At 44.2% G+C, this 24,090-nt stretch overlaps 1 protein-coding gene across 1 annotated transcript in view; it reads left to right on the plus strand.

Moving 5' to 3' along the window:
• Window positions 1-4,200: 4,200 nt before the first annotated feature.
• RAB27B (RAB27B, member RAS oncogene family) overlaps window positions 4,201-24,090 on the plus strand; it is a 28,437-nt gene continuing 8,547 nt past the window's right edge. The window contains exons 1-5 of the mRNA XM_040580461.1: window positions 4,201-4,374; window positions 15,742-15,913; window positions 18,865-18,950; window positions 21,728-21,831; window positions 23,222-23,345. Of these exons, the coding sequence (XP_040436395.1) occupies window positions 15,761-15,913; window positions 18,865-18,950; window positions 21,728-21,831; window positions 23,222-23,345 (467 nt within the window). The 5' untranslated portion in view covers window positions 4,201-4,374; window positions 15,742-15,760. The remainder of the gene's footprint in view (window positions 4,375-15,741; window positions 15,914-18,864; window positions 18,951-21,727; window positions 21,832-23,221; window positions 23,346-24,090) is intronic.

Genomic DNA, 24,090 nt, shown 5'->3' on the forward strand with positions numbered 1-24,090 from the left:
TTTTGAAGTTAAGTAACAGGTCTGATTTTAAAGAGTGATGTAAATCACAATTGCAGATTGAATTTTTGACTAGGCAGAAAGGATCAAGGTCATTATCTGCTGGCCTTGACAATGGTGGGTTTTTTTTCCAGGAAAATAACATTCTTTAGGTCTGAAAAAAATCTGGGTCAACCTTCTAGATGAGACATGTATTTTGATCAAAAAACTTAGTTGCAGTAAATAAGTAAGTAAGTATTTCTTTTCTTTTTGTCATCATTTTGAGCAGAAGAGGATACTGGTTCCCAACCAACCTTGTTCATTCCTCTTATTCTTAACTAATTAGTCTCTGGCTACCAAATCGTGGTGCAGAAAATATGAGCATATTCTGCCAAATTATTATTGTGTAGGAAAAGCATAATGGATTAAATACCCTATCAGCATAAATCGATCAAGTTTTGTTGAGCTCAGTGGAATTACACTGACTAGCACCAAGAGGTGAGCTCTGTCTCTATGTATGAGTGCAGATGTAGAATAGACCAGAATAGGACTGAATAAAATATTTCAGTTAGAAGAGACCCACAACAATCACCTAGTCCAACAGCCAGCAAGCATGAACTAGAGGAAGGGGCGATGGGAGACCTGGAGCATTTGTGGATGCCCAGCACAACTGGGAGAGGATGTGGGTGACAGAGGAATGGAGGAGGAAGGGGAGAGAGTAGAAGAGACATTTAAAGACTTACTAAGTAAATCTGCAATACATGCCTTACATAATTAGCTCGTTGGCCTTGTGTAATTAAGTCAGCTGTTTGCTCCAGATTTTCTTGGTCATGTATCTAGTTTCTATGTGTGAATCTAAAAAAGCATTTTACAATTGGTTTATATTACTGCTTGTGAGTCTGGTCTGGGTGAGGTTTTTGCACAGAGGGTGAAGAAACATGCTTGATACCATTTAAAACATAGAGAAAGTTTATCCTCATAGAATCTTGGCAACTCAGGCAGTGCCTTGGTCAATGCCAGGATGAGAAAGAATATGAAATATGCTAGCAACACTGTTGTTACTCGGTTCAGACGCACCCATGTCTGATTGCTTTCATTAAATATCACTAACTGCTACCGACAGCCCTTTGGAGGGCCACTGGGCAGTCCGATGTGTGTTAAGGCTCCCCACAACAGGTCACATGCCCCAGTGGCAGAAATCCTACCTGACACATGTGACTCCTCAGGCTGCCATGAAGAGAGCAGCATGCCTCAGACCTCACAGACACATGCTGAGTGAGTTAGGCAAGAATAAAGGAGACTGAGTGCATTTGCATGAGAAGCTTGTAGCAGTTTCATGAGGTTGAATGTACATTAATTTAGCTTGCATTAGTAAGATGAAAAATAACGCTATTAATACTCAGTGAAAAACCATGACTGAGCCACAAGAACTGGCTTAAGACAGCTTACTTAAAGGCATACACCAGTTTTGCTAAACATAGTTAAAATGATCCCCCCACACCCTGCCCCAAGTAGAGCAGGCCTTAAAGAAAAATTTGAATAAGAAATAACTTTCTGAGATAATTAAAAGGAAAAAAAACAGGGGGGGCAGGTTGTGCGGGGGGAGTTGGCTGCCACTTCTTCCTTATTTCTGGAAAAGAGTGAAGCTATGTGGAGCTGGGCAGCTGCTGCCAGCTGGTCTTCATTCCCGGCTGCAGGCACAGGGAGAACAGGTGAGATAACATATTTGCTTTCATTGTGGTGCAATATTGTAGTTACTGCAAATATGCTCATCAGAGGGAACGTAAATACCACATCCTGCTACTCCTTCCAAAGCAGACCCAGCCCACTATTAAAAAAAAAAAAAAAGAAAAAGTGTATCAGGAAATACCACCCTGCCATTATTAATTTTGTATTATCTTCTCTAATAATTCTGCAAAGTACTTGTTTAATCACTGCTGCTTCACATGAAATTTCTCTATCGGGAAAGCACAGGATCCATGCACATTTCCTGTTCTTGTGAATAACATTGAATTTTAATTGTTAAAGGAATAAGCAGGAAACTGAGGTTACTGATTAAGACATTCGCCTTTAATTTAAGGGACCCAAAAGAAACACAACTCCCATAGTTTTATTTAACATCTAGCAGCCTAGAGGAGATAAAGAGAAAACTTACCTAGGAACTGCAAGGGCTTTAGAGAAACGGTTCTGTCTGAAACTGTCCATCATAGCAAAACATTTCCAGTTATATAAAAAGAACTGGCAACCAGCAGTTACTAATTGCCTGTGTGGCCAAACTGAATCACTGCTGATCGCAAGCCAATTTGTTGGATACTGTGTGGGTGCGAAGTTCTGAGCTGTGAGGCCTCAAAGAAATGTTTGCCAACAGTTTGATTTCCTCCGTCTATGAGCACAGGGCATTTACCAGCAGGGAAAAGGGCAAACAGACCAACAGGCCAGTGATAACCCACTTACGAATGTTGCAGCAGCTAATGCTGGCAACTGGTCTGATTGTTCTAAAACTGATGATTGCTGTTCCCAGCTGAGCTGCATGGAAAGTATTTTTCAAAAAGGATGTGTGTGCCATAGGTAAGAAGGTTTATTTGTAAGCCATGCAGCTGAAAGAATAAAACTGTTCAGAAAAACTCTTTTTCTCATGATAGTGGCAACATAGTTTTGAAGCATTGCCAGTAATAAACCCCAGGGAAGGGCAGAAACGGTTTAAGCATACCTCTAAGTGGCTGTAAGTGCTGGAAATCACAGGATCTGCAGCAGGATTGCCCTCCCAGGATCATGAAATGTTACCTGCAGCTATCCTATTTTTGCTGGTATCTCTGGACACACAGAAATCAAAATGGAAAAAATAAAGGCAGAGGATTCCTAGTTGTTCAAGTAGGGTATGAAGCTCAAAATCCCGCTCTTTCTTCCTCCCCTGATGACGTGTTGTGTCGAACAACCTACTTTACCAGTGTGATATACCTCACCACATCTCCCCAACAACATCACACACACAAAAAATGACACATGAAAGAGGAATTATAAGTTACAACTTCACAGTACGCCCTGCTGAAGCTGTCCAAGGATTTCAGTGAATTTATTAGAACTGACTCTGAATGTGCAGCTCTGCCACGCAAGGGCTTTGCAAGGTGCTATAACCTTGCCAGAATAGGTACACAGGGTAACACTGGCCCTGATTTTTCTGCGCTGTTCTTACTCAGCTCGCTCCCTCTCCTGCCTATTGCGTTCTTATTTTTAAAGCAGATATTTCGGGGCCAAACTACACTAGTACTATGTGCCAGTTATCAGCAGTGTAGTGCAAACGCTATTACCGTTTTCCACATGAACAGCAACGTGCAGTACTAGGAGCATCTCTCTCAGCCTCAAGTGCTCTGCAACGGAGACGCGAGATTGGTTTCAAGCTGGGGTAAAGGGTTACTCTCCTGTAGTAGTATATACAAGCCTACAGCAGAAATCGTAGCTGCGCTGCTGGACTGTATGAGCTCACGGAAGGTACTCCAGTCCTAGGATTGTCATGTGGAAGTGCTTCAGGAAAAGCTGCGCTTTACTACGAAATCCTGCGGGGTATTTTTTTGCAGCAGCACAGAGCAATTGGGTTAACGGTGGCTGGACGAGCCCCCGCAGCCGCATCGCTCGGGCCTCGCAGCGCTGGGATGCTGAGGAGCGGCCCGGTTTGAAACAGCCCCACGGGCCAGCTGCCTCACGGTGAGTTTTGAGACCCAGGAGGTGGACTGCAGGGAAAAGATGAAATAACCCCAGCTAGCAAAGCTGTGGAAAGAATCCCTTTATGAGGCCTCCCCTGAGGGTTCGGCAGGGCGGTAGGTAACCGGTTACGGGTGCCCGGGGCCCCGGCTCGGGCCAGGCGCACCCTGGAAAAGGGCGCTAACACCTGCAGGCTGGGGGCACCTGAAGGCCCGCGCAGCCGGTGGCAGGCACGGGCTGGGGCCTGGGACTCCCCCTCAGAGCCAAGGCGCTGCTCAGGCCCCGCGTGGGGAAGGCTGGAAGCTGGCTGGCCTGAGGGGCAGGCAGGGAAGGGAGGTCCTGAGACCCCTTCTTCCTCCCGCCCTGCCAGGGCCTTGGCCGGCCCCGCTCCGTCCCGCCCGCCCGCCCCCCCCCCCCCCCCCCCCCCCGGAGGGCTCCCCTCAGCGCCCGGCGGGGCGGGCCGGCGGCGGGGGCTTCCCTCAGCCGCAGCCGCCCGCCGCCTCCCGGCCCGGCCCCGCCCCGCCGCCGGCCCCGGGGCGAGCGCCCACATCCGTGCGCCGGCCCCGGCAGCGACGCCTCCGCCTGAGCCCAGCCTCGGCGCCGGGCTCCGGCAGAGGGAGGTGCTCTGCGCCGCGCTCCGTCCTCCCACCGCCGCCGGCAGCGAGCAGAGAGCAGGCGGCGCGGCGCTCCCGGGAGCAGGTCTCTGCCGGGGGAACTGGGCCGGCCGCCGGGACCGCGGCCGGCAGGGCCAGGCCCGCCGCGGCCCTGGGGCTCGGGGCTGCGGGGGGGCGAATGGAGGCCGGGGGCGGGTTTCGGGGCGATCGGGGATCGCGTGGTGACGGGGAGCCCGGGGCCGGCGGGCGGGGGTCCCGTCCCGACATGCGGCCGCTGTCGCGACTGTGTGCCCCTGGTGACAGCGAGCCGGGGGCTCCGGGCTGGATCGGTGCCCCGCTGTGAGGCGGCAGAGTGGTGAACGCGGAGCCCTGGCCGTGGGTTGGGGGGGCAGCGGCAGCGGCCGGTGAGGGACGTGTGTCAACGAGCGATGCATGGGGAGCCTGACGGGGGTCGTGGCGCGGCGCTAATTCCATAATTCCCAACGATAGTTACCCGGGAATAGCTGCTCCGTAAGCAGGCAGGGGTTCACAGCGCGGCGTCTGCTGTCGCGCCTTGATTCGGGTGGAGGAATGAGATAAGAGTATGACATGAATTATATAAAGAGATCAGCTGAGACAGGAGGAGAGCGTGCTTTTTCATTTTAAAAAAATAAAAGGAGGAGAAAAGGAAAGCTGGTTCAGAAATACCATGGACAGTATTGTCATGTCGATGTGTGGTTAATACTCTTTTATACCTAATAGATCAGATTACAGTGAAGAGGCTTCTTTCGTGCATTTATGTGGACTTTCCAGGGATCATGGAAATGGATTTGGTCCTTAAGTCTGTAGCGGAGCACAACTTCTGCAGAGTTTAACTGAAGCATCTTTGCGAGTGGCTGTGGCAGGAGGAGAAAGGCAGGTACACAGAGTAGCAGAGAAATAGTTTGCCTCTTCTGAAATCTATTATAAAAAGTTATTTTCAAGTAGCTCTGTGCCCTGTGGGTCATAGGCAAAAAAAAATAATAAATGCCAAAGGTAAAATGAATTGCATACTTGCAGACATCTTGGGGGAAAAAGGCCTCAGTCTTGGAGTTATGCTAATTCACACCAGCGAGAGAGAGTGTGACTCCTCTTTCAGTTCTTTAATCAGACTTTGACTCAAAGGAGAAACAGTTTTCCCATGCTGAAAAACTCTTCTCAACAAATCTGGTGGGTTTTGGCTGCGTGTGAAGTTCTCAAGATGGGGTGTTACAAGTAAATGCGCAAGAAGGCACTGTTGGCAGTTTTGCACACAGCGTTGTTGGAAAGCTCGGTTAAAACATGGTGCTAGGGAAGTTTGAACAGCTGCAGAGAAAAGCGACAGCTCTCATGGTGTGGTGCTTATTTTTGCCTTCAAAGAAACAGCAATATATTGCAGCCTGCTAAAATGTGTGAACTGGGGAGTAGCAACATGCTCCGTTAGAGTGTGCCTAGAAACCGCTAAGGCTGACATATCACAACCTGGTCGTTACTGAAATACATGCTGTCACTGTGTAAAGCTGGCATAATAGCATCTCAAAAAAATATACTGCCCTTGAGAGCATGTCACAAAATACAGTTGTATGCTGCTTACCTGTGTGTCTGCAGGCCCTGCCTGCTGAAAGTCTGAATTTGCATTTGCAAGAACTGGATAGCTTTGGTTTTTGGTTTTTTGGGGGGTTGTTGGTTTTTTTTCCTGGGAGAAGCTGTTCTTTTCTCACTGTTCGTGCACTGCAGCCTCAATTTTCCAAGCTGATTTTCCTGTTAGCATGGGGCAGGTATTTGGCTTCAGAATTGCTGCATTGGCGACTCTTAAGTATATAGCTGTGCTGGTTCCCATGAAAGCGTTGGTTTTGCTCTTTCTTTCATCGAGAAACAAACCAGCCCAGAGTAATTCAGCAGCATGTCTGTGTTTTGCATTTTGCGTGTTGAAATGTGACATGGGGAAGCAGCATGGTCAGTAGCATAATGCAGCAGGTCTGGGTTCGATTAGGGTGGCATTAGGAAAAAAGTTTGAGCCTGGCAGTCAGTCCTTTCCCCCTGTCACCCCCAGGTGTGGTTGCTGGCTTGGGCAGAGGTACTTGTGTCTGGCAGCTGAGATAAAGTGTGACCCGGTGCCTGCAGCTGAGTACTCCCCGCTGTGATAGTCCCTGTGCTGCGTTCTAGTTAATGCAGCATTATGAAACGGCCAGACAGCATGGAAATAGGCAGTTTCTGTGATTTCTGTGATCAAAACCACAGAAGGTTTGTCAGGCAATGGATAATTCTCTGAAATGACTGACAGAAAGTGTAACATGTAATCTTGAAATTTATTATCAGGAAAGGAGCTTTAAGGTCTACCTTTCATTTTGAATCTTGAGGAACTGGCTAATTCCCCTAGGTTAGAGTGGTAAAACTCATTGCTAATCTTGCTTGTGGCAGCTCCTAACTCACTCCTCATTCTTGCCCTCTAAACCTTTCACTTGTCTGCCCCTAAAACCCCGTGTCCCCTCCCGGCGTGGGACAGGCAGGGTTGGCATTACTGGGGTGGGGCAGGTATGGCTGTCTCTCGAGAGAGGAGGAGAGCCAGCTACTGTGAGAACTTGGGAGGTGGTGTTTCTGGTATCTGCCTGCCATGTCCTCGTGTGAGCAGAAGGCCACTGGTGCAGGGAGGAGGAGCACACCCTGAGAAGCTTACTGGCAGCAGCATGGGCACGGGCACGAGTGATATCCCAGGAGGAGCATCGCGGGGAGTTGAGAGGCATGAAAAGACCTTTCTCCTCTCCAGTACAGCCTCAGCTGGAAGAGAGAAATAACTGTTCTCTCTCCAGCTTTAAGGGGTTAAAACTTCTGGGAAAACTAATTTGTGCCTGAGCAGTACAATAGACTTCAATTCTAAAGCCTTTCATGGAATAATCAGATTGCTTCAGTGTTCACATAAGATTGTCTGCTGTAGAAAGAATAAATTATTTACTGTTTCAAAATAAGTGATTTAAATGTATAATAGCCATTAGCTTGTTAGAACTAATGACTTCTATCTCGAGGAGCCTTCTTTACAATTTGCAGTCCTTAAAGAGCCACGATAAATGGGATCAGATGATTTGATAAGCCAAACCATTTTGATCACTGTTGTAAATTTTTATTTAAACAGAATGTTGTAGGGAGTGGAAATCTGCCTTGCTGTGTGCAGGGAGGTGTAGCTGCTATCTTAGCTAACGATTATTGCAGAGATTGTTTAAAGGGACACTCCAGGTGTCAGAGCTTTCCGAAGCAATATGGAGCAAAAAGCATTAATTTTCAGTTCTGCCAAAAATTTCTTTACCTCTCTTGACAGCAAAAGGGAAACTGCTTTGAGAATTGCAGAGGGGCTTTGGATGAAGTGCAAGCAAATGTATTTACCAATATAGCACTCCCTGGGGTCAGGTGTGAGCTGAGTGTGCAAACAGCAGGGCCAGTCTCTCGCCCTTTAAGGTTTGAGAGAACTGTATAAAGCTGCACTTCAGCTATGGAAAAGCTTTCTAGGTGAGCCCCTGCACAGGGCTGGGATACAGCAAAATGAGTTTGCCACCCTGATGGAGGTTTGGTATTAAAGAAACTGAAAAATTAGCCCAAAGATTTGGGAAAAGCAGTGATGTGTAGAAATACAGACCTGTCAAGGGTGCAGCCAGCTTAAACTACTGTAATAGGAGCTTTGCTTTTTAATCACTGTAAAATGTAAAATTATGTACTCCGCCTTTGTCAGGGAGTTTGTCCATTCCCAAACTGGTATGGGTATGGCTGTGTTTCCCTTTTTTTTATATTTTTTTTATAATTTCCCCTTTACTAGACATACAGCCCATCATCTGTAGGCAGCGTAAGATAGAAATTCTCCTAGTCTTAATCATGATTCAGACTTTCCATTAGATATTTCCTTATGAAGATGCTCCAAAAGACAAATTCGGGTTGATTGGGGGATCTGTTAGTGCTAACGATGGCCCCTGGCTGATTGTGGTCAGCCCTGTGTTCCTCTGCTGCTTCCAAAGATATTTTTGGTAACAAAATTGAGCTGTATTGGCTGGCCTTTGGGCTGACTAACTGTAAACCAGTGTAACTGGTTAGTGGAACGATGCTGCTTCAAACCGTTGGGGGACAGCCCCAACTACCAGGACAGGCTTTCTAAGCTGTGGAGTTGACTTTCCTCCCTCCACCCCCTTGCTCTTTACTGTTGGTAACTGTTCATTGCCCATATTGATTCGTGTATGCAAGAAGAAGGGTAGTGTTATAAAAAACATGAGTAGCTGGCAAATGTTCAGGTCTTTTAGATGGAATCATCTAGTTTGGAGTCTTCATCAGCATATCAGGGTTCCTACATTTAAATAGAGATCTGCAGAAAAAACACTGTGGTAGTTGTGTGCTTGGTGGCTAAGGCTGGGCTTTGTCAAAGGAGTTTTACAAAGAAATTATGATGAGTTTTGGATTCAAAACATGAATTTGATAAGGTCAGGGAGAGATGAAGTATGGATAATGATACCATGCTTCTGCAGTTAAAAGGGAAGTCTAGCCCACTTCGTGTCTTTCAGATAACTACATTAGCTCATAAATTTTCATAGAATCTTTTTTTTTCCCCCTGACACACAGACAGATAAGTAACATAATGAATGGTAAGCTTTGCCTGCCTTCAAAAGAGCAGGAGAGACTGGGAGGGTTTGAACAGCAAGTCAGCAGGGAGCTACTCGGCGTCTCTCCTGGAATCCGCAGCCTGTTGGGCTGTCGGTGGGGTGGGAAGCGACCCTGCGCTTGTGGCAGGAATCCCGATACCTCCCTTCTCTCCTGTTTAACCAGGGGTAGTTCCCTACGTACAGCCAATCTTCCTACAACTTTTGGACTCCCTCGAAGGGAGTTACAGGGTTTGTATGTATTTGATGAGATTTTTTTTCAGTGAGCCACTGGAACTTCCTCATGCTGGCTTTCTTCCTTCTTAAATACATTCCTTGAAATGCTATTAATGACAGTGCTTGTTTTCCTTTTCGAAGTGTGAATGAAAGGTAGGAGTATTTGCCATCTGGGTTATTTTACAGTGGCAGGATTCTGCTGCCTTTTGCAAAATCCATTTCGGGCCTGTATATTTAGCAGGTATTTTGTAAATTATCATTATTTTCTGGTCAATAGCATGGTTATATTTGCGTAGTCAATCAAGTATAATAGACTGGATGACATGCTAAATACAGACCTGCTGTGGCATGGCCAACCCACAACCAAGTTCTAAGCTTACCAAGCAGGTTTTTGAAATGGTGAAATAGACGAAAATGCGCATGGTCACTTGTGTTGTAACTTGCCTTGTACTAGGTGTTTGACCCAGAGGAAAAAAGCACCGGTGAAGTGTCATGATAACACTTCTGGTAACGGTTGGGTGCAGCCCTTGCCTTTCCTCCCCCACCCTCCTTTTTCCCCCACCCTCCTCTTTTCCCCACCCTCCTCTTTTCCCCACCCTCCTTTTTCCCCCACCCCCCCCCTTTTCCCCACCCCCCCCTTTTTCCTTTTCGTATTGCTTGTATTTTTCATATTGATTAGTACTGACTATGAATTACTCATTCTTCTGCCTTGCCTACACAAACGTAAACATATATGCTGTGTGTGTATGTAGTGAGAGAGTTTAGGCAGCGACACTGCATCAGCTGGAACGGAAGGGCTCCAGCGCTGCTCTTCCCTCCAAGTACAACTTGCTTTAGGTAGCAGAGCACACTGCATGAGAAGAGGATGCCAAAAGGTGTGGATATGGGGATAGAAAACGCGGATGGATGTGTGTCGCTGAGAGTGTGCTGCTTGGTTTATCCTGACTGATACCAGTGGGATGTACAGCAATGTGAGTGAGTTCTTAGGAAATGCCTGGTGTTTACCCATCTATTTAGAAAGCGGCGTTTGGAGATGTTACTGTTTTTTCTGGTGTGAACGCTCACTGCAGGCTTCTTATGAGTTGAAGGAGAATTTAAAGTGGAAGTTTGATGGCTCCTTCGCAGGGCACATGTGTCAGTGAGGAGCGTCCTAATGAACTCACCTTCCTACCTGTGGAGTTACGTTCAGCCTGTGTTCAAATGGGTGAAACTGAAAGTCCGTGTATTTGAAGAACTTCTAAAATGCAATCTGTTCTGTATGTATTTCTTTCTTTATTAAAAAGGATATCCTGGCTTACTAAAAGAGAGTAGTAAGTGGCTGTGGCTTGCCAAGAGTCTTTTACATACTGAAGCCTGAAGCTGTCTGTACTCAAATGCCATGAGATGTCCGTGCCAGAAAGCATCCGTCTGGTCCTCTGGGGGTTTCCACTGTAAGGAAGAAAATGAGGAAAGATCTTTTCTTTCACACCAATGCCACATTTGTTACATATTGTTGCTCACAGCTCCTATACGGAAATTCATGTGTATGCCTGATTTTGAGCAGAGAAGCCAGCTTTAATTTGATCTCAATGTAGCTCCAGTGAGTTGTTTGGTTTTCGAGGGAAAAGAATGTTTGGATCATTGTGGGCCATTTACTTGGCAGCTGTGAGACTGCTTTTTCAACAGATGATTGCAGGCAAATTAGAGCCTGGTGGTGGGATGACTGGATGGAATTTTATCTTACCTTTCCTACGTCCTGTCTTTCTCCCCCATGGGAAGGACTTGTGAGGCTACTTTCTGATAATACACTCTTCAGTTTAATCCTCTCTCTGTTCCACTTTGCATTGCAGACGGTCCTGTATGTTCTCTTTGCTAGGGAAGAAGTGTCTAACATGACTGTGTTAACAAGTTTGATGTTAATCTGTCAGTGTGGGATTCTCTCTTGGGTGCTGCATTGGCAAGATGCGTCCCACAGCAAGAGAGTAACAGGTTGTGGGGTTTTGAGGGTGACAGGGAACTAGTTTAGTTCCTCACTGTACTAGTTGTGGCTGTGGTAGAGTTAATGCCAGTCACAATCTTGAGGATGAAAGAAAAGGGATTTTTCTGCTGTTCCTGCCGAAGACCAGGGGAGGTTTTCTGTTCGTGCTGCAGAGCTTTGCCTTTCTAGTCAAAGGACATGTCTGAAAAGCTTCAAAGAGCAGCCACATCCAGGTCGATCTTGGGATGTCTTCCTGCTACAGCCTGTGTGATTTCTTTAGGAGGAGAGACAGAGGGAGAAATAATGCATTTCAGAACTCTGTAGCCCTCTCTGTGTGCTGGGGTGGGTCTCCTGGAGCACCCATCTCCAGGAGTTCAGCGTTTCATCAGAGAGAGATGCTGAGCCATGCTGAGGCCACTCTGTCAGGCGGAGGGGTGATGGATGGATGTGCAAAAGGGCTGGCACCCTCCTGGCCCCTCTTTGGAGGTGCTGTGGGCATGCCGGGCTGGTGCGGTGGGCTGTGCCACAGCGTGTTTGCTCTGTGCCATGGGTACAGAGCCGCAGAGCAAAGGCACGGAGCCCGAGGAGATTTTCCTCTCCCTTTAGGTGGTTAGCTGAATGTCTAAGGTTCGATTGGTTTATGTGAAGCCGTATTTCTCTATCGAGAAAATATTCTCTGGGGTATCTGCTGACAAGTGCCAGATTTTAAATGATCTTTCTCGCGCTGTACTTAGAGAACATTAAATAGGGATGGAACAAAATAATCAATCAAGAAACAAGATGCTGTTTCTGATCTAGATGGGAATCTTGTCTGCCAAGAAAGCAGTTGAGTGTTTTTTTTTAAATCAGGCTTAGTCTAGATGCACAGACTGGAAGAACAGCGTCAGAACGTCACATTTATCATCTTGTGGCTGTTGGCCACGTTGGCAGAGAGGGCTAGGAGGGACGGTCAGGAGGGCTCTTTGCATTTTTGTAAAGCTTAATCAGTGAGGTGGTATTAGAGAGGTGGCACGAACTTCAGAACTGGAGGGTGAGATTGCATTGGGTTTGGTCTGTGTGGGCGCTTGCAGGTTTCTGAGCCCTGCAGGACGACTGGCCGAGGGGACCTTGCTGTTGTGGCTGCTCTGCCTGCTCCGACTGCTGGCGGTCTGTGGTGGGGAGCTGCTGGTATTACAACTTCAAGTCCATTTAGATGCTCTCAGGATGGTGAGGACTTGGAAGTTAAGGTTCCAGGAACAGGGGTGTTTTTTCAATGTCATCATGGAAATCGGCACTTGAGTTGCCTTGGTTTAGCTTTTGCCTTACAGCCCAGGGGTATTTCTTTTCAGCAGCTCAATATATCGAGCCATTTAGAATTAGAGTTGAATAAAGTATATTGCAATTTTAATAAAAAATGTCTGGTTAATAATCTCTTAATAGAAAATTCTGAAGTGGTTTTCAGATTTTTGCTAGAAGAAATTATCTTGAAGTAGTCTCTTTTCTGTAAGAACACCAAACCTCCTCCACTGAAGAATTTTGCTTTTTTTCAGGTATGGTGCATTGTTTTTATACTCCAGCTGTATGTACCGTTCAAGTTAACATTTGTCATGAAACAAGATGAAACATTCAGAATTTTCAAATTCAGTTGATTGTAGACATGTTTAAAAGCACACTTAGTTGTTTATCTAAGAATAATGATTAGTAATTTCAACTCCTTTGTTCTAAATGAAATTAAAATCTTAATGCTCGGATTTCCTGTGAAACAAGAACTTTGTTTGCTGTACTACAGCGATTTGGATGTGGTAAACCAGTGATGGCAGTGTGCTGGGGGTGGATCGGTCTGGTCCATCAAGCTGTCCCTGCACCTAGGTTTTTGTGCTCCTCCTGTCTCCATTGTTGGTCAGGGAAAGGAAAACTGTTTGGTGGCTTCAGCTTAAACTCTGAAGGAATAAAATCCCTTTGTCCAACTGATGACTTTTTGATTTTTCTACACGGTACAGAGGATGAGAGCGAAGTCGGAGCCACCTTGCGGAAGAGGCTGGTTCCCAGGCTGCCTCCCCGGGTGGCAGAGCGACTGCCTTGGCTAGCGCCAGGCTGGGAGAGGCTGCAACACGTCTGCAGCCCGTGATGCAAACGGGCAGGAATTTCTGGAAAAGCAGCCAGTGCTGGGGAATAGGAGTGCCAGCTGCCTTCTCATGACAGCTTTACAAAAATAGGTTTTTAATCATCCTGGTCTGATGTATATTTTGCTCAGCATTTACAGGTCTGGTAAATTCTAATTATTCTGCTTTGCACATTTGCACAGCGAAGAGATGCTGAGAACATGGATTTTTGGGATAGCGTTTAATCCCAAATTAATACATTGTATTACCTGTCAAACATCTGGGGGGGAGTCATCTCCCAAGATAATTTTCTTTTTCAGATTTATTGAAGGAAATGCCTAAAGAACAGTTACTGCATTGATCAGAAATACTTTGATTTTGATTATTCCTCAGACTTCTGGGGAGAAATTACTTTTGCTCAGTGGAGCCTTGTGGTAAACTTGGGATATCCTGGAATGGATTAAAAGCCTTGAATGAATTTCTGTGAAGCTGCCACGTTGGTGCTCTGCCCTTCCGCTGCCCGGCACAGACCAAAGGCAGTGCAAAGCAGAGCAGCGCTGTCAGATCAGGGACCTTTTTCTCTAGATTCGTTAAAACCTTTATCATCAGAAAATGAATTTCTCAAAAGGTTGGCCCGCCTCTCTGGGTGGCTCTATATCTGTCAAAGGTATAAGTCTTATACAATGAAACTGCTCAGTACACAGCCAGCTTTTTTATCCTTCAAGCTGTTGAAACGCAGGATAATCAGAACGGGCTTAGTTCACCATTTTAGTCAAAGCATGTCAGTATTTGCTGATTTAAATGCTGAGAAAGGTAGGTTTTATTCTGATGGAAATTAAGGTCTTGTACTGAAACAAGCAGTGGTTTTATAAATGGGGTATGGCCCAGGGCCTCCTGCTGTCATACCACAGTAATGAGTCTCAGCATAGAGATCTGAATGGGACGGCTGTTCATCCATGCTGAGGATTAGCAAGATGTTTGGAAAAAAGCGAAGGCTTAAATTATGTTGAGAACAAGGTAGGTGAGGATGTAAACTAGGTGGTGTTTCATACAATTCCAGTTTTCTCATCATCAGGGCATTTCATACCTGTGAATAAACACTTTGGAGGTCTATTTCTTACATAGGTCCCCTTTCCTTCTGTACAGCTTCGTAGCAAATATGAACAAATTAACTACATTGATGGGAGCTTTAGGTTTAGGGTAATACAACACTCCCCTTGAGCTTGAAATAATAAAAAACCTGCTGGGGGGAAGCAGTGCAGTTGGAGAACGGCTGTGCTCCTCTGGGTGAAGGCTTGGCCAGGCTGGCAGGTAATTTGATGAAGGTGCTCTGCTCGAGCCGGGTGTCCATGAGCCGGGTTCTTGAAGGAGGTTGGGCTAGCAGATGATGTGTCCTTCTGATGGAAGATGAGCATTTCTGTTGGTGGGAGCCCAAGTGACCCCTGAACACGGGTGCTCGGTTGCGTTGGCCAAGCGAAAAAAGACTAAAGTAGAAGATAACTCTGGAAGCTGTTCCTCCTTGGTATCTGGCTTTCCCTCCCAAATACGTTGTGTCACTTGACTCAGCAGATTGGCAGAAGCTGGGAACTGCCATGTGGGGTCATGAAACTGCCATGGAAATAATTTCTGCGCCACGCGCTTTGTTCCAGGAGCTCCTGCCTGGGCTGTGACGCAGCCCAGATAAGTAGGATAAATATTTCCTTCTTTCTGCAAATTTTCATTACTTTCTGACGCGTATATTTGTTTTCCAAGTGCTTAATGAGGGAGGCTGCGCTGCTCTTGGTCACTGCTAGATACAGAAAAGAGCCTGGAAGTGCTGTCGAGGTGTGTAAGCAGCAGCTTAACCAAGGCACGGAGCTGAACCCAGGCAGTGGGCTTGCCATCTGCTTTTCTTTCTTCTTCACCCCAATTAATCTGCAGCGTTTGATGAGGGGGTGGGTTTAGTTGTGTGCTTCACAGAACAAGGCAGCTGTGGGTTCATCTGGTTGTACTGGAGAGGAAGCTGCATTGGAGCTCTTTCCTTTTATTAGCTGTGGCCTTGGGATAATTGCTTACTCTGCTTTTTTTTAATTAGTTCTCTTAGGGGGCAAAAATATTTCTTTCAGGATAGAAATAATGTAGCCCAGATAATGTCACGTAATACTGGTTAGAGCTTGAGCCCTGAGAGCAGTCCTTGCCATGACTGAGTTTCCTTTTCACTCCTGTTTCTGCACTACTTCAAACTCATAATAAAATACTTAGAAGGATTTAGCCCTAGGTTTCATAGCTCTGTTCAATATAGCTCTTACTGTTGTCCTCAGAACAAAAATAATCTTTTTGTCTGAAACTGTATCATTCTGAGTTTCAATTTTATTTATTTAGGAAATTGAAAGTGTAAGTTGTATTGTCTCCTGGAGAGTTTCACTGCCGCATTGCATTAGCCTTTTTCAAAATACACTAACACAACTTTCAACTCTGACCACAGGCAGCACCGTTTCAAGGAACAAAAATAGAAATGAGGCAAAACCAAGCAGAAGGGCGGGGGGTTGTTATCATTAAATATTTTTTTTTCTTTTCCCTTTCCATAGGTTCCTAAAAATTAGCACTATGACTGATGGAGACTATGATTATCTGATCAAACTCCTGGCCCTCGGAGACTCTGGGGTTGGAAAAACAACGTTCCTGTACAGATACACTGATAACAAATTTAATCCAAAATTCATCACGACAGTAGGGATAGATTTTCGGGAAAAACGAGTGGTAAGTTGTCTCATACAAATGGTGGCACCTTCTTTTTTTCTTTATTCATTTCTGCTGAGAACAAATTTTATGTAGCTGTGTGCTGCCTCTCTTACTGTGGGGTATAGCATGTGTTGATAATGTTTTTCCTTGTCTAGTTTTTTGCTTAAACAAGTCATAATCAGGAACTGGATAAAGGGGGAAAAATGCTGTTATCCTTATCCTCATGTTGGATTGTAAAATGGTTTATTGCATGTTGGTATAAAAGGATAGTTCCTTTTTGGGTTTTTTGTTCCTTTTTTGTTTGTTTGTGACTAGAACTAACTCTAGCCCCCAAACTCATTATTTAAATAGAAAAGATGGAAACGTACAGAAGCATAGAAGTTTCAGCCTGCTTCCAGGTCATGCAGTAAATTAGCAAAGGCACAAGAAGCAGTTCCGCCAGTGGGACCACGCTGCTTCTCCGAGTCTCTGCCAGCAGCAAGGCTGGAGGCTGAGCGTTCCCAGCCTGTGATCAGGAGTCCTCATAGGTTAGGATCCATGGATCCTAACACCTGCTTAATGCAGTGTGTGCAAGCCCCTTCTGCCATGCTCTTGTTTCTTGATATTAGAGAGAAGATGAGAGTCTTCTGCAGTGTTGGTCAGATGCTTTTTGTGGCTATGAGCACAGTTGCTTTGTTTTAATTTAATGTGACTAGTGGATCTGGTCATAGATCCTGACACCAGCTAAATACAGGGAACAAATTCAGTTTCCTTGATCAGTAAAACCATAATAAATACAAGATATAAGACCCTAGACAATTATTTTAGTAATTTTCTTTAATAAAAAGAAGTGTAAATACTTGCCCAGTTCAAAGATGGAAACCTCTTTAAATTTGCTTCTTTTTAATTTAAATGAAATACTTCTAAGAGTTTTGCACGAAACATCCTTGGAAGTGTTGACAGTGCAGAGATGAATAAGCTGGCAGAAGAACTGCTGCTTGTGGAGAACTTTTCAGCAAGGAAAGGGAGGAGCTATTCTTTCTACCCAAGAACTTGAGTGCTGACAAAACTTTGTTCATTTTCCACAAAAAAAAACCCTAAGTGCTTCTCAGCCCTGCAACAGGTTAATGTAAGAACTAAAAATCATTTACAATATTTATTATTAATTAGTATGAAAACATTGCCCAGTTTTGAAGCAGCTGAGTGAAAACACATGCCTTGGCAACATGAAGCAGATTGTTCATGTATTGTCATTTCACATGCATTTAAGCTCCTGCTATTTCACTGGAATACTGTGAAAAGGTGGGCATCACTCCCCCATTCACTTTCATCTTTCCTGGCAACTTTTTCATCATGGCTGGTGGTGGTGGCTGCTGCTGTGAGTTCAGTTTTGCCACAGTGACCAGGATGTGCAGGCCCTGCCTGGGAGATGGGGGGTTCAGGGGTCCCCTGAATAAAAGAACCATGGATCTGGATTATGGCTTAAATTACTCATAATCAATGCTATGCAAATTGAGGTCAGTTAAGTGGGTGCCAGGCCAGACTCAGGTTGCAGTGGAACCTGGCTCCGTCTCTGCTCTGTGGGATTGCAGTGATGTAGTAAGAGAAAAATATTAAAAACACAGTTTTATTGCAAGGAAATGTCTGCACATGCAAATTACAAGAACAGCCTTTCCCTGGCTGGTCAGGTGCTCGTTAATGTGTTTTGAACATGGGTGCTGCATTGCTTCCAGAGGGCTGAACTGTTCTGCTAAAAGTCACAGACAGATTTCTTCCATCATTTTTCCTTACTGTATGTTTTGGGGTTAGACAGTTTGTAAGTGTGGGAGAAACTACATCTTACATTAAATTATCAGCTTTGAAATATCTTGAAGGTTTATCTAATAAATTGTCTTCTACGAAAGAGATCCCAAAGGTGAAATATGTTTCTTCTGTTGTGTAAAAGTCATATTAAAAAAGGACCTTGTGAGTTTCCTTGTTTGTCATGCTAAACATTACAGGAACATGCTCCAGCAAACTAGTTTGATTCACAGATATGGTGCGGTTGATCCATTGGTCTTTTTCTGATTTTCAGACAAGGTACCTGCCAGAAAGGAAAGGCAGGCACGTTGTACTCAGAAGCTACCTGTTGAAATGACAGCAGTTTAAATAACTCCACAGGATCACAGAATAGTCTAGGCTGGAATGGACCTTCAGAAGGCATCTAGTCCAACCCCCAATTAATATTAGTTTGGTTGTGCAGGAGAACTGCATGCTGTATTTTACAGCACAGGGAGGGCAGGTGAGGAGGGGTTCCGCTTCTTCAGGTAACGTCAGTGCAGCCTCTGGGTACAGACATGTCCACAGGGTCCCTGTGCACTTGATCTAAATGCAAGAGCAGTATCTGCCTGCCTTTAAAATCGCTGAGTCTGCTAAACTACCTCAGATAACAAAACCAGCTCATACTCATTTTATTCCTCTGTCTTTTACTGCAACAGCTAATTTACACACTGTTGCTGTTTAATAAAGAATTGAGCCCTAGCGAAAGGTCACAGTGATTTCTTTAAGCACCGTGAGTTTGCAGTTGCAGTTAGTAAGGAAGTCATTAATGTCCAACAGAAGTTAATGAATAAAGAATAGCTTTTTATAATAGTGGTTAATCCTGTCAGCCAGCTGTAAATTTTCTAAGAACAGCAATGAAACAGAACAGAGACAGCTTGCTCAGCACAGTGCTATGCCAAGTTTTAAAGATCTGGTATCTAATTTGAACTACTAAAAATGGCCAAATTACCTTTAAAGAGCAGCTTTCATAGATTTTTATGTGGCTCCTGGGTTTTTAAATATTATTATAAGCAGCCCTCTGAAGTGGCTTTTAGAGGTAAGAGCTTTTACTGAAGGACTGAACTTTTACTCCTTACTGCTTTGCACAAAAGCAATGGTCACAGTCTGTGACCCAGGTGCTGGATTTCGGTGTGAACTGTATGGCTGTACTGATTAGACTCTCTCGTTAGGTATACAACAGCAGAGGACCAAATGGATCTCCAGGAAAAGCCTTCAAAGTACATCTCCAGCTTTGGGACACAGCCGGTCAGGAAAGGTAACGGAGTTCAGCTCATTGAAAAGCAGTTCTGCGTTAGTTATGTTTCTGGATAAACCATTCATCCATTCAGGTGAAAAATCTCAAAAATCCTTGTGTATCTGGACAACGAAAATATTTTCCAGAAATAATGTTTTTCTGACACTGCTTTGATGCAGTGATCAGGGAATCTCAGAAAACAGGACTGGGGGAACTGGAGGTGGTCTGCTTCCTGCCTCAGCAGCATGCTGCCTCATTCCTAGCACACATGGGTTACTGGGTCAGTGGTTACCCCTTCTTGTTTTGTACTGGCTTTTGGCTTTAAATCTAGATGATCTTTCAGGTCCCTTTCAATCCAAACCATTCAACGATTCTTACCTCCTGTGGAAGATACTACCTAAGTGTCCTGTTCTCCTATTTCAGATCTTTTCTGTTAGGTTGGATGGTAGGGTGTATTTGAGAAAGGTGCTGATAGGGGCTGCGTTAGCCCACATGTGGCCATCAGGCTGAGGGAAGTGGTTATTCCCCTCCACGCAGCACTTCTGAGGCCACATCTGGAGTACAGTTCCTATTTGCGGAACTCCCCCAGTGTGGTATACTTTATACTGGTAAACTGGAGTCCCATGGAGTCCCATTAGAACAGGTCAGGAGGATGATCCAGTGAGGGCTGAGGAGGCTGAGGTCGTTCACCCTGAAGACTAAGTGGAGGCTAATCGCCGTCTTCATCTACCCAGTGGGGAGAAGACAGAGCCAGACTCCTCAGGCTTGCAGCTAAAGGGTGCAAGTCAGTGGTTACAAGTCACAGCAAGGAAATTCCAGCTAGGTAGGACACAAGTGTTGGCTTTGGGAGTGGTTAAACCCTGGAGCAGGTCACTCCCAGAGGCTGTGCAGTCTGTTTTCTCACAGGTGGTCGCAACTCAGGTGGACATAGTCCTGAGCAGCCTGATGCCTTCCTTAAGTCCTCTCCAGATTACATGCCCCGGGCTTCTCAAGACTTTTCTATGATGAGCAAACTTTCTGTTCTATCCTCCACCAGGCTGGTTTCAGCCTCTCTTACCACCAGCACGCGAGCAGGATGGAGAGTTGTAGTTCAAGTCTTAGCAGTGCTGAGCAGATTGGAAGAATTGCTTCTTATCTTTTATGGTTTTACATGTGTTTGTCTTCTTTGCAGCAGCATACCATAGCTGACAGGTATTAAGTTCAGGACTGATCAGAATCTCCTTTGCAGTAGGATTCTTTTATCTAACCAGATTTTCTCAGTCTTCTGCGTGATGTTTGTTCTTTCCAACGATATTCTTGACTTGTCACTATTAAATTTAATTCTATTGTTTTTTTAAAGGAAGAAGTGTGTGTACTGCTTGCTTAAGCTTCCCCTGGCTAGTTATGTACACTGGTTTGGGCTATCATAAAGTGATTGCCTTTGGTATGACTGCTGATTTCATCTGTCAACAAGGGAAGAAAATGCGACTCAATGCCTATTTGCTGTGTAATAGTGACCAAAGAGCAGAGGGCTGAAGCGTTTAGTGGGCAGGAAAGAAAGTAGCGATGAGGCAGATTTCAGGTTTCCAGAGTAAGCAGTGCAAATACTATGCAGGAGGGGTTGCTGCTGGATGAAAAGCAGAAGCAAGCAGAAATTTTGTGTCTGCATCTCTTTCCCTTACTCTCAAACACCATTTGTGCATACCCCTCTGCAAAAGATTAAATGTTTTGAAGCTTTTTTTTTTTTTTTTTTTTGAAAAGAAACCCTAGAAGCAGTGTTGGGTATCTGACATGCTTCCATGGAGAGTGTTTTGGGGTTTTTTTATTTTCATGGATTTGTGGCAGAAAATATCAGTTACTGTTTCTGTTTGGTGCGAGATTATGTAGTACTGTTTTGTGATGTGATGGATACCTGCGATACAGAAGCACCAGAGTGCCATTGCACTGTTTTCCAGTGCTGTCCGAACACTTTAATATTACTTGGGCTTTCTTCACGTTTCTGATTTGAACAGGCTTGTGACCTTTTGGTAACAGACAGAGTTGCATTTCATGGTTTGTAGTTCCATCCAGCTCCATAGCTTTGCTGGAAGCCTGTAAACAATGTCCCTGGTGAAGGAACACTTGCACAGTCTGCTTACAGAGTGCGTTTGTGTCTAGATCTCTGCAAGGAAAGGTTACCTTTTCCTTTTAGCTGAGCTTCCCAGCAGATAGTCATATCAAACAATCAAAGGCATGTAAACAGCCACCTACTCTTCCTTTGTTTAATACTGACTAGACTGAGTAGTACACATCCATCGACTAAGTGCGTGCAACATTGGCAGGTGAATCCATTTCTGTCACTGTGACTTGTGATACACTAAGTGCTTAAGTGTCTTTTTTTTTTTCCTTTTTTTTTTTTTTTTTCCTTTTAACCAACCCTTCTCTCTGTGTGTCTCTACTCTCGGTTAAATCTGGCAGAATTAGAACTGATAGATTAGTCACTGACAGTGTTTATATTCTCACATGTAAGCTTCCTCTGGTAAATTACTAACACACTGATTAATAAATGTTAACTGGTATGATGCTTCGTAGTTAAAATGGAAGTCAAGCATTATTTTGTTTTTGCTTTCCTTCCAAGGGAATGTATGTCCACTAAATCTTGCAGACTCTTCAGATTTCAAGATGATTTTTTAAATACAATTTTTGAACAAGCAGTTCAGAAAAGCTTGACTTTATCTCCTTTTTTCTTTACTCAGGTCAGGGTTGCCAGAAAAGTGCTTGCTTTGGAGATCACTTTGTATTGATAGAGCTGTGTTGTTTTTTTTTTCTTCTACCTTCAGGTTTCGAAGTCTCACCACAGCGTTTTTCAGAGATGCTATGGGCTTTTTACTAATGTTTGATCTGACCAGTCAACAGAGCTTCTTAAATGTCAGAAACTGGATGAGTAAGTAGAACCATACAGCTTGCATTTATCGGTTGACTTGGAGCATTCTTGTGTATTTTAGGCTTCCAGGCTTTCTGTGTGTCATTGTTTGTGAGCTGGAAAATGCTCAGAGAAAGTAGTTTTGTCTAGTGCAGCCAGTATTCACAGCCTGTAATTTGGGGTGAAAGCTTCATCAAATTGGAAAGATGCAAGCTCTTCTTTTTTCTTTTTCCCTTTTTCTTTTTTTGCACAATAGATGGGTTTGGGCATATTCTTGATGATAATCTTGTTTGGATTTGGTAAATTTGAATAAATCTGTTGCCTCTTGAAAGTTAATGGCATTCAACACTTCATATTTTATACCCATATTTTAGATGATACACAGGAGCTTGGAAACTGTAATCTGGATATTGCTGTCAATCTTTATACTGTGTTTTCTGTTTGTAAAGCAGAATGTGATTCCTTCCTGTCTGCTTTGAGGTTTAAATTAAAATTAACATCGTGCTTTGAGGATGTGGTTTGAAAGCACATAGTCTTTGCTGTTGTTGGGTTTTTTTCAGACAACAGCTACACTAATAGCGAAACAAAGGTTAAATTCTTAGTTGTTTTTAATTGAGGGTATTTAGAGTGCTGGAAGGACAGAGGCCAGTACATTTCCAGCTGGCAGTTTTCCAGCAAACAAGCTGAAGTGGGGGTAATGTGTGAATCCAGATAGCTTTGTGAAAACAGCTCCATCTTCCTCAGAGATTCCTTCCTCCCACTAAACAACCCCTGTCATCACAATCTCCTACTGCTTACCAAGCTGAGGCTCTATAATGTCTTCTGTGTATACTGCATCTTTTCAAGTCAGTATCCTCAGGATTGAGTCAAGTGTAAGTAAATGGCTTTGTACATTCACTTATGGGGGGTGAGGATGTGGACAGTGCTTGTGCCTGGATCTTCAAATGGACAAAACTGCATTTAAATCATTGCGTATATCCAGGAGAAGAACATGCTTGAGGATTTTGTCCTAAACTTCTGAAGGGCTGCATTTGCAGATGATGTGGGTGCTTGTTTGTCCTTCCACGGTGTCCTTATGAGTCTTGTAGAATGAAAGTTATGGCTGGTGGAGGTTCTCCTCTTCTAAAGCAGTGTTTTTCGTGCACTCATTGCAGTTAAGTCTTGTTGTATGTTGGTAAAATAAATCCTGGAATTAATTTTTTAGTACCATTTGTACTTCCTATTTTGAAAAACTCCCCTTAGTAAGTAAACATACGATAAGGAAGTGTGTTTGGCATGAAGTGGTTGGCTGATTAGTCTAGGATATTTTGAGGTGGGGAGCAAGAAAGGTATTTTGAATTATTTTGTCAACAGTCTTGGTCTCTGAGGTGCTTCCAGCATTCTCTTAACTCCTGTTTATTTTTGCTTCTAGGTCAGCTGCAAGCCAATGCATATTGTGAGAATCCAGATATAGTCTTAATCGGTAATAAAGCTGATTTATCAGACCAAAGGGAGGTAAACGAAAGGCAAGCAAAAGATCTAGCAGACAAATATGGGTAAGCAAAAGATGACAGAAGCTAAATTCTGTAGCTATTGTAAGTGTAGCTGATGACGGGTTAGAGATACTTGCAAGTGTACTTAGAAACGTGTGTAAGATCTTTAGGCATTGCAGTATCACATACACCTACAGTGATATCCAGCTTGTCACCCTTTCAGATCGACCTGTTCAAATAGGAAAGAGATGGAATGAAACACGCTGTTCTAGAAATTTGGCCAAAATATTACAACATAAGAAATAAGGGTGAAATGAAACAGTCTCACTAGAAAGCTACATTCCTGGGACGTTGGCTTGTCCAGAGAGTTCAGGACAGAGTATACCAAAAGCGGATGATCATTCAGTGTTATGAAACCGAATAACTAACAGTATTTATAACTTGTTTTTCTAGTTAGTTTGGAAGTGGAGACACGTGTGTATTTTGTCAGGTTCTAAGTGTACAGTGGCACTGAATTTATTTGGTTTTCCTCCATGAATAATAAAGGTATTAAAGGCCTTTTTCTTGTTCTAGTGAGCCTTCTACATTTCTTTGCACTAATAAAACCTTCAGAGTGTCCTGTAACTGGATAAATTGGCTGTGTAACGTAGTTAGTAAATAGTGCTGTGGGCAAAAAGAGTGTGTATTTTTTTCTTTAGTTGGCCTTACTAGACAGTGAGGGATGTTCAGAGAGAACTGGGCCAGCAGCAGAAGGCGGCCTGAGAGACTGAGTAATAAGCAAATCAGGCTTAAAAATATTAAAAGAATA

The sequence above is a fragment of the Falco naumanni genome, chromosome Z (assembly GCF_017639655.2).
Source record: "Falco naumanni isolate bFalNau1 chromosome Z, bFalNau1.pat, whole genome shotgun sequence".
Taxonomy (NCBI): Eukaryota; Metazoa; Chordata; class Aves; order Falconiformes; family Falconidae; genus Falco; species Falco naumanni.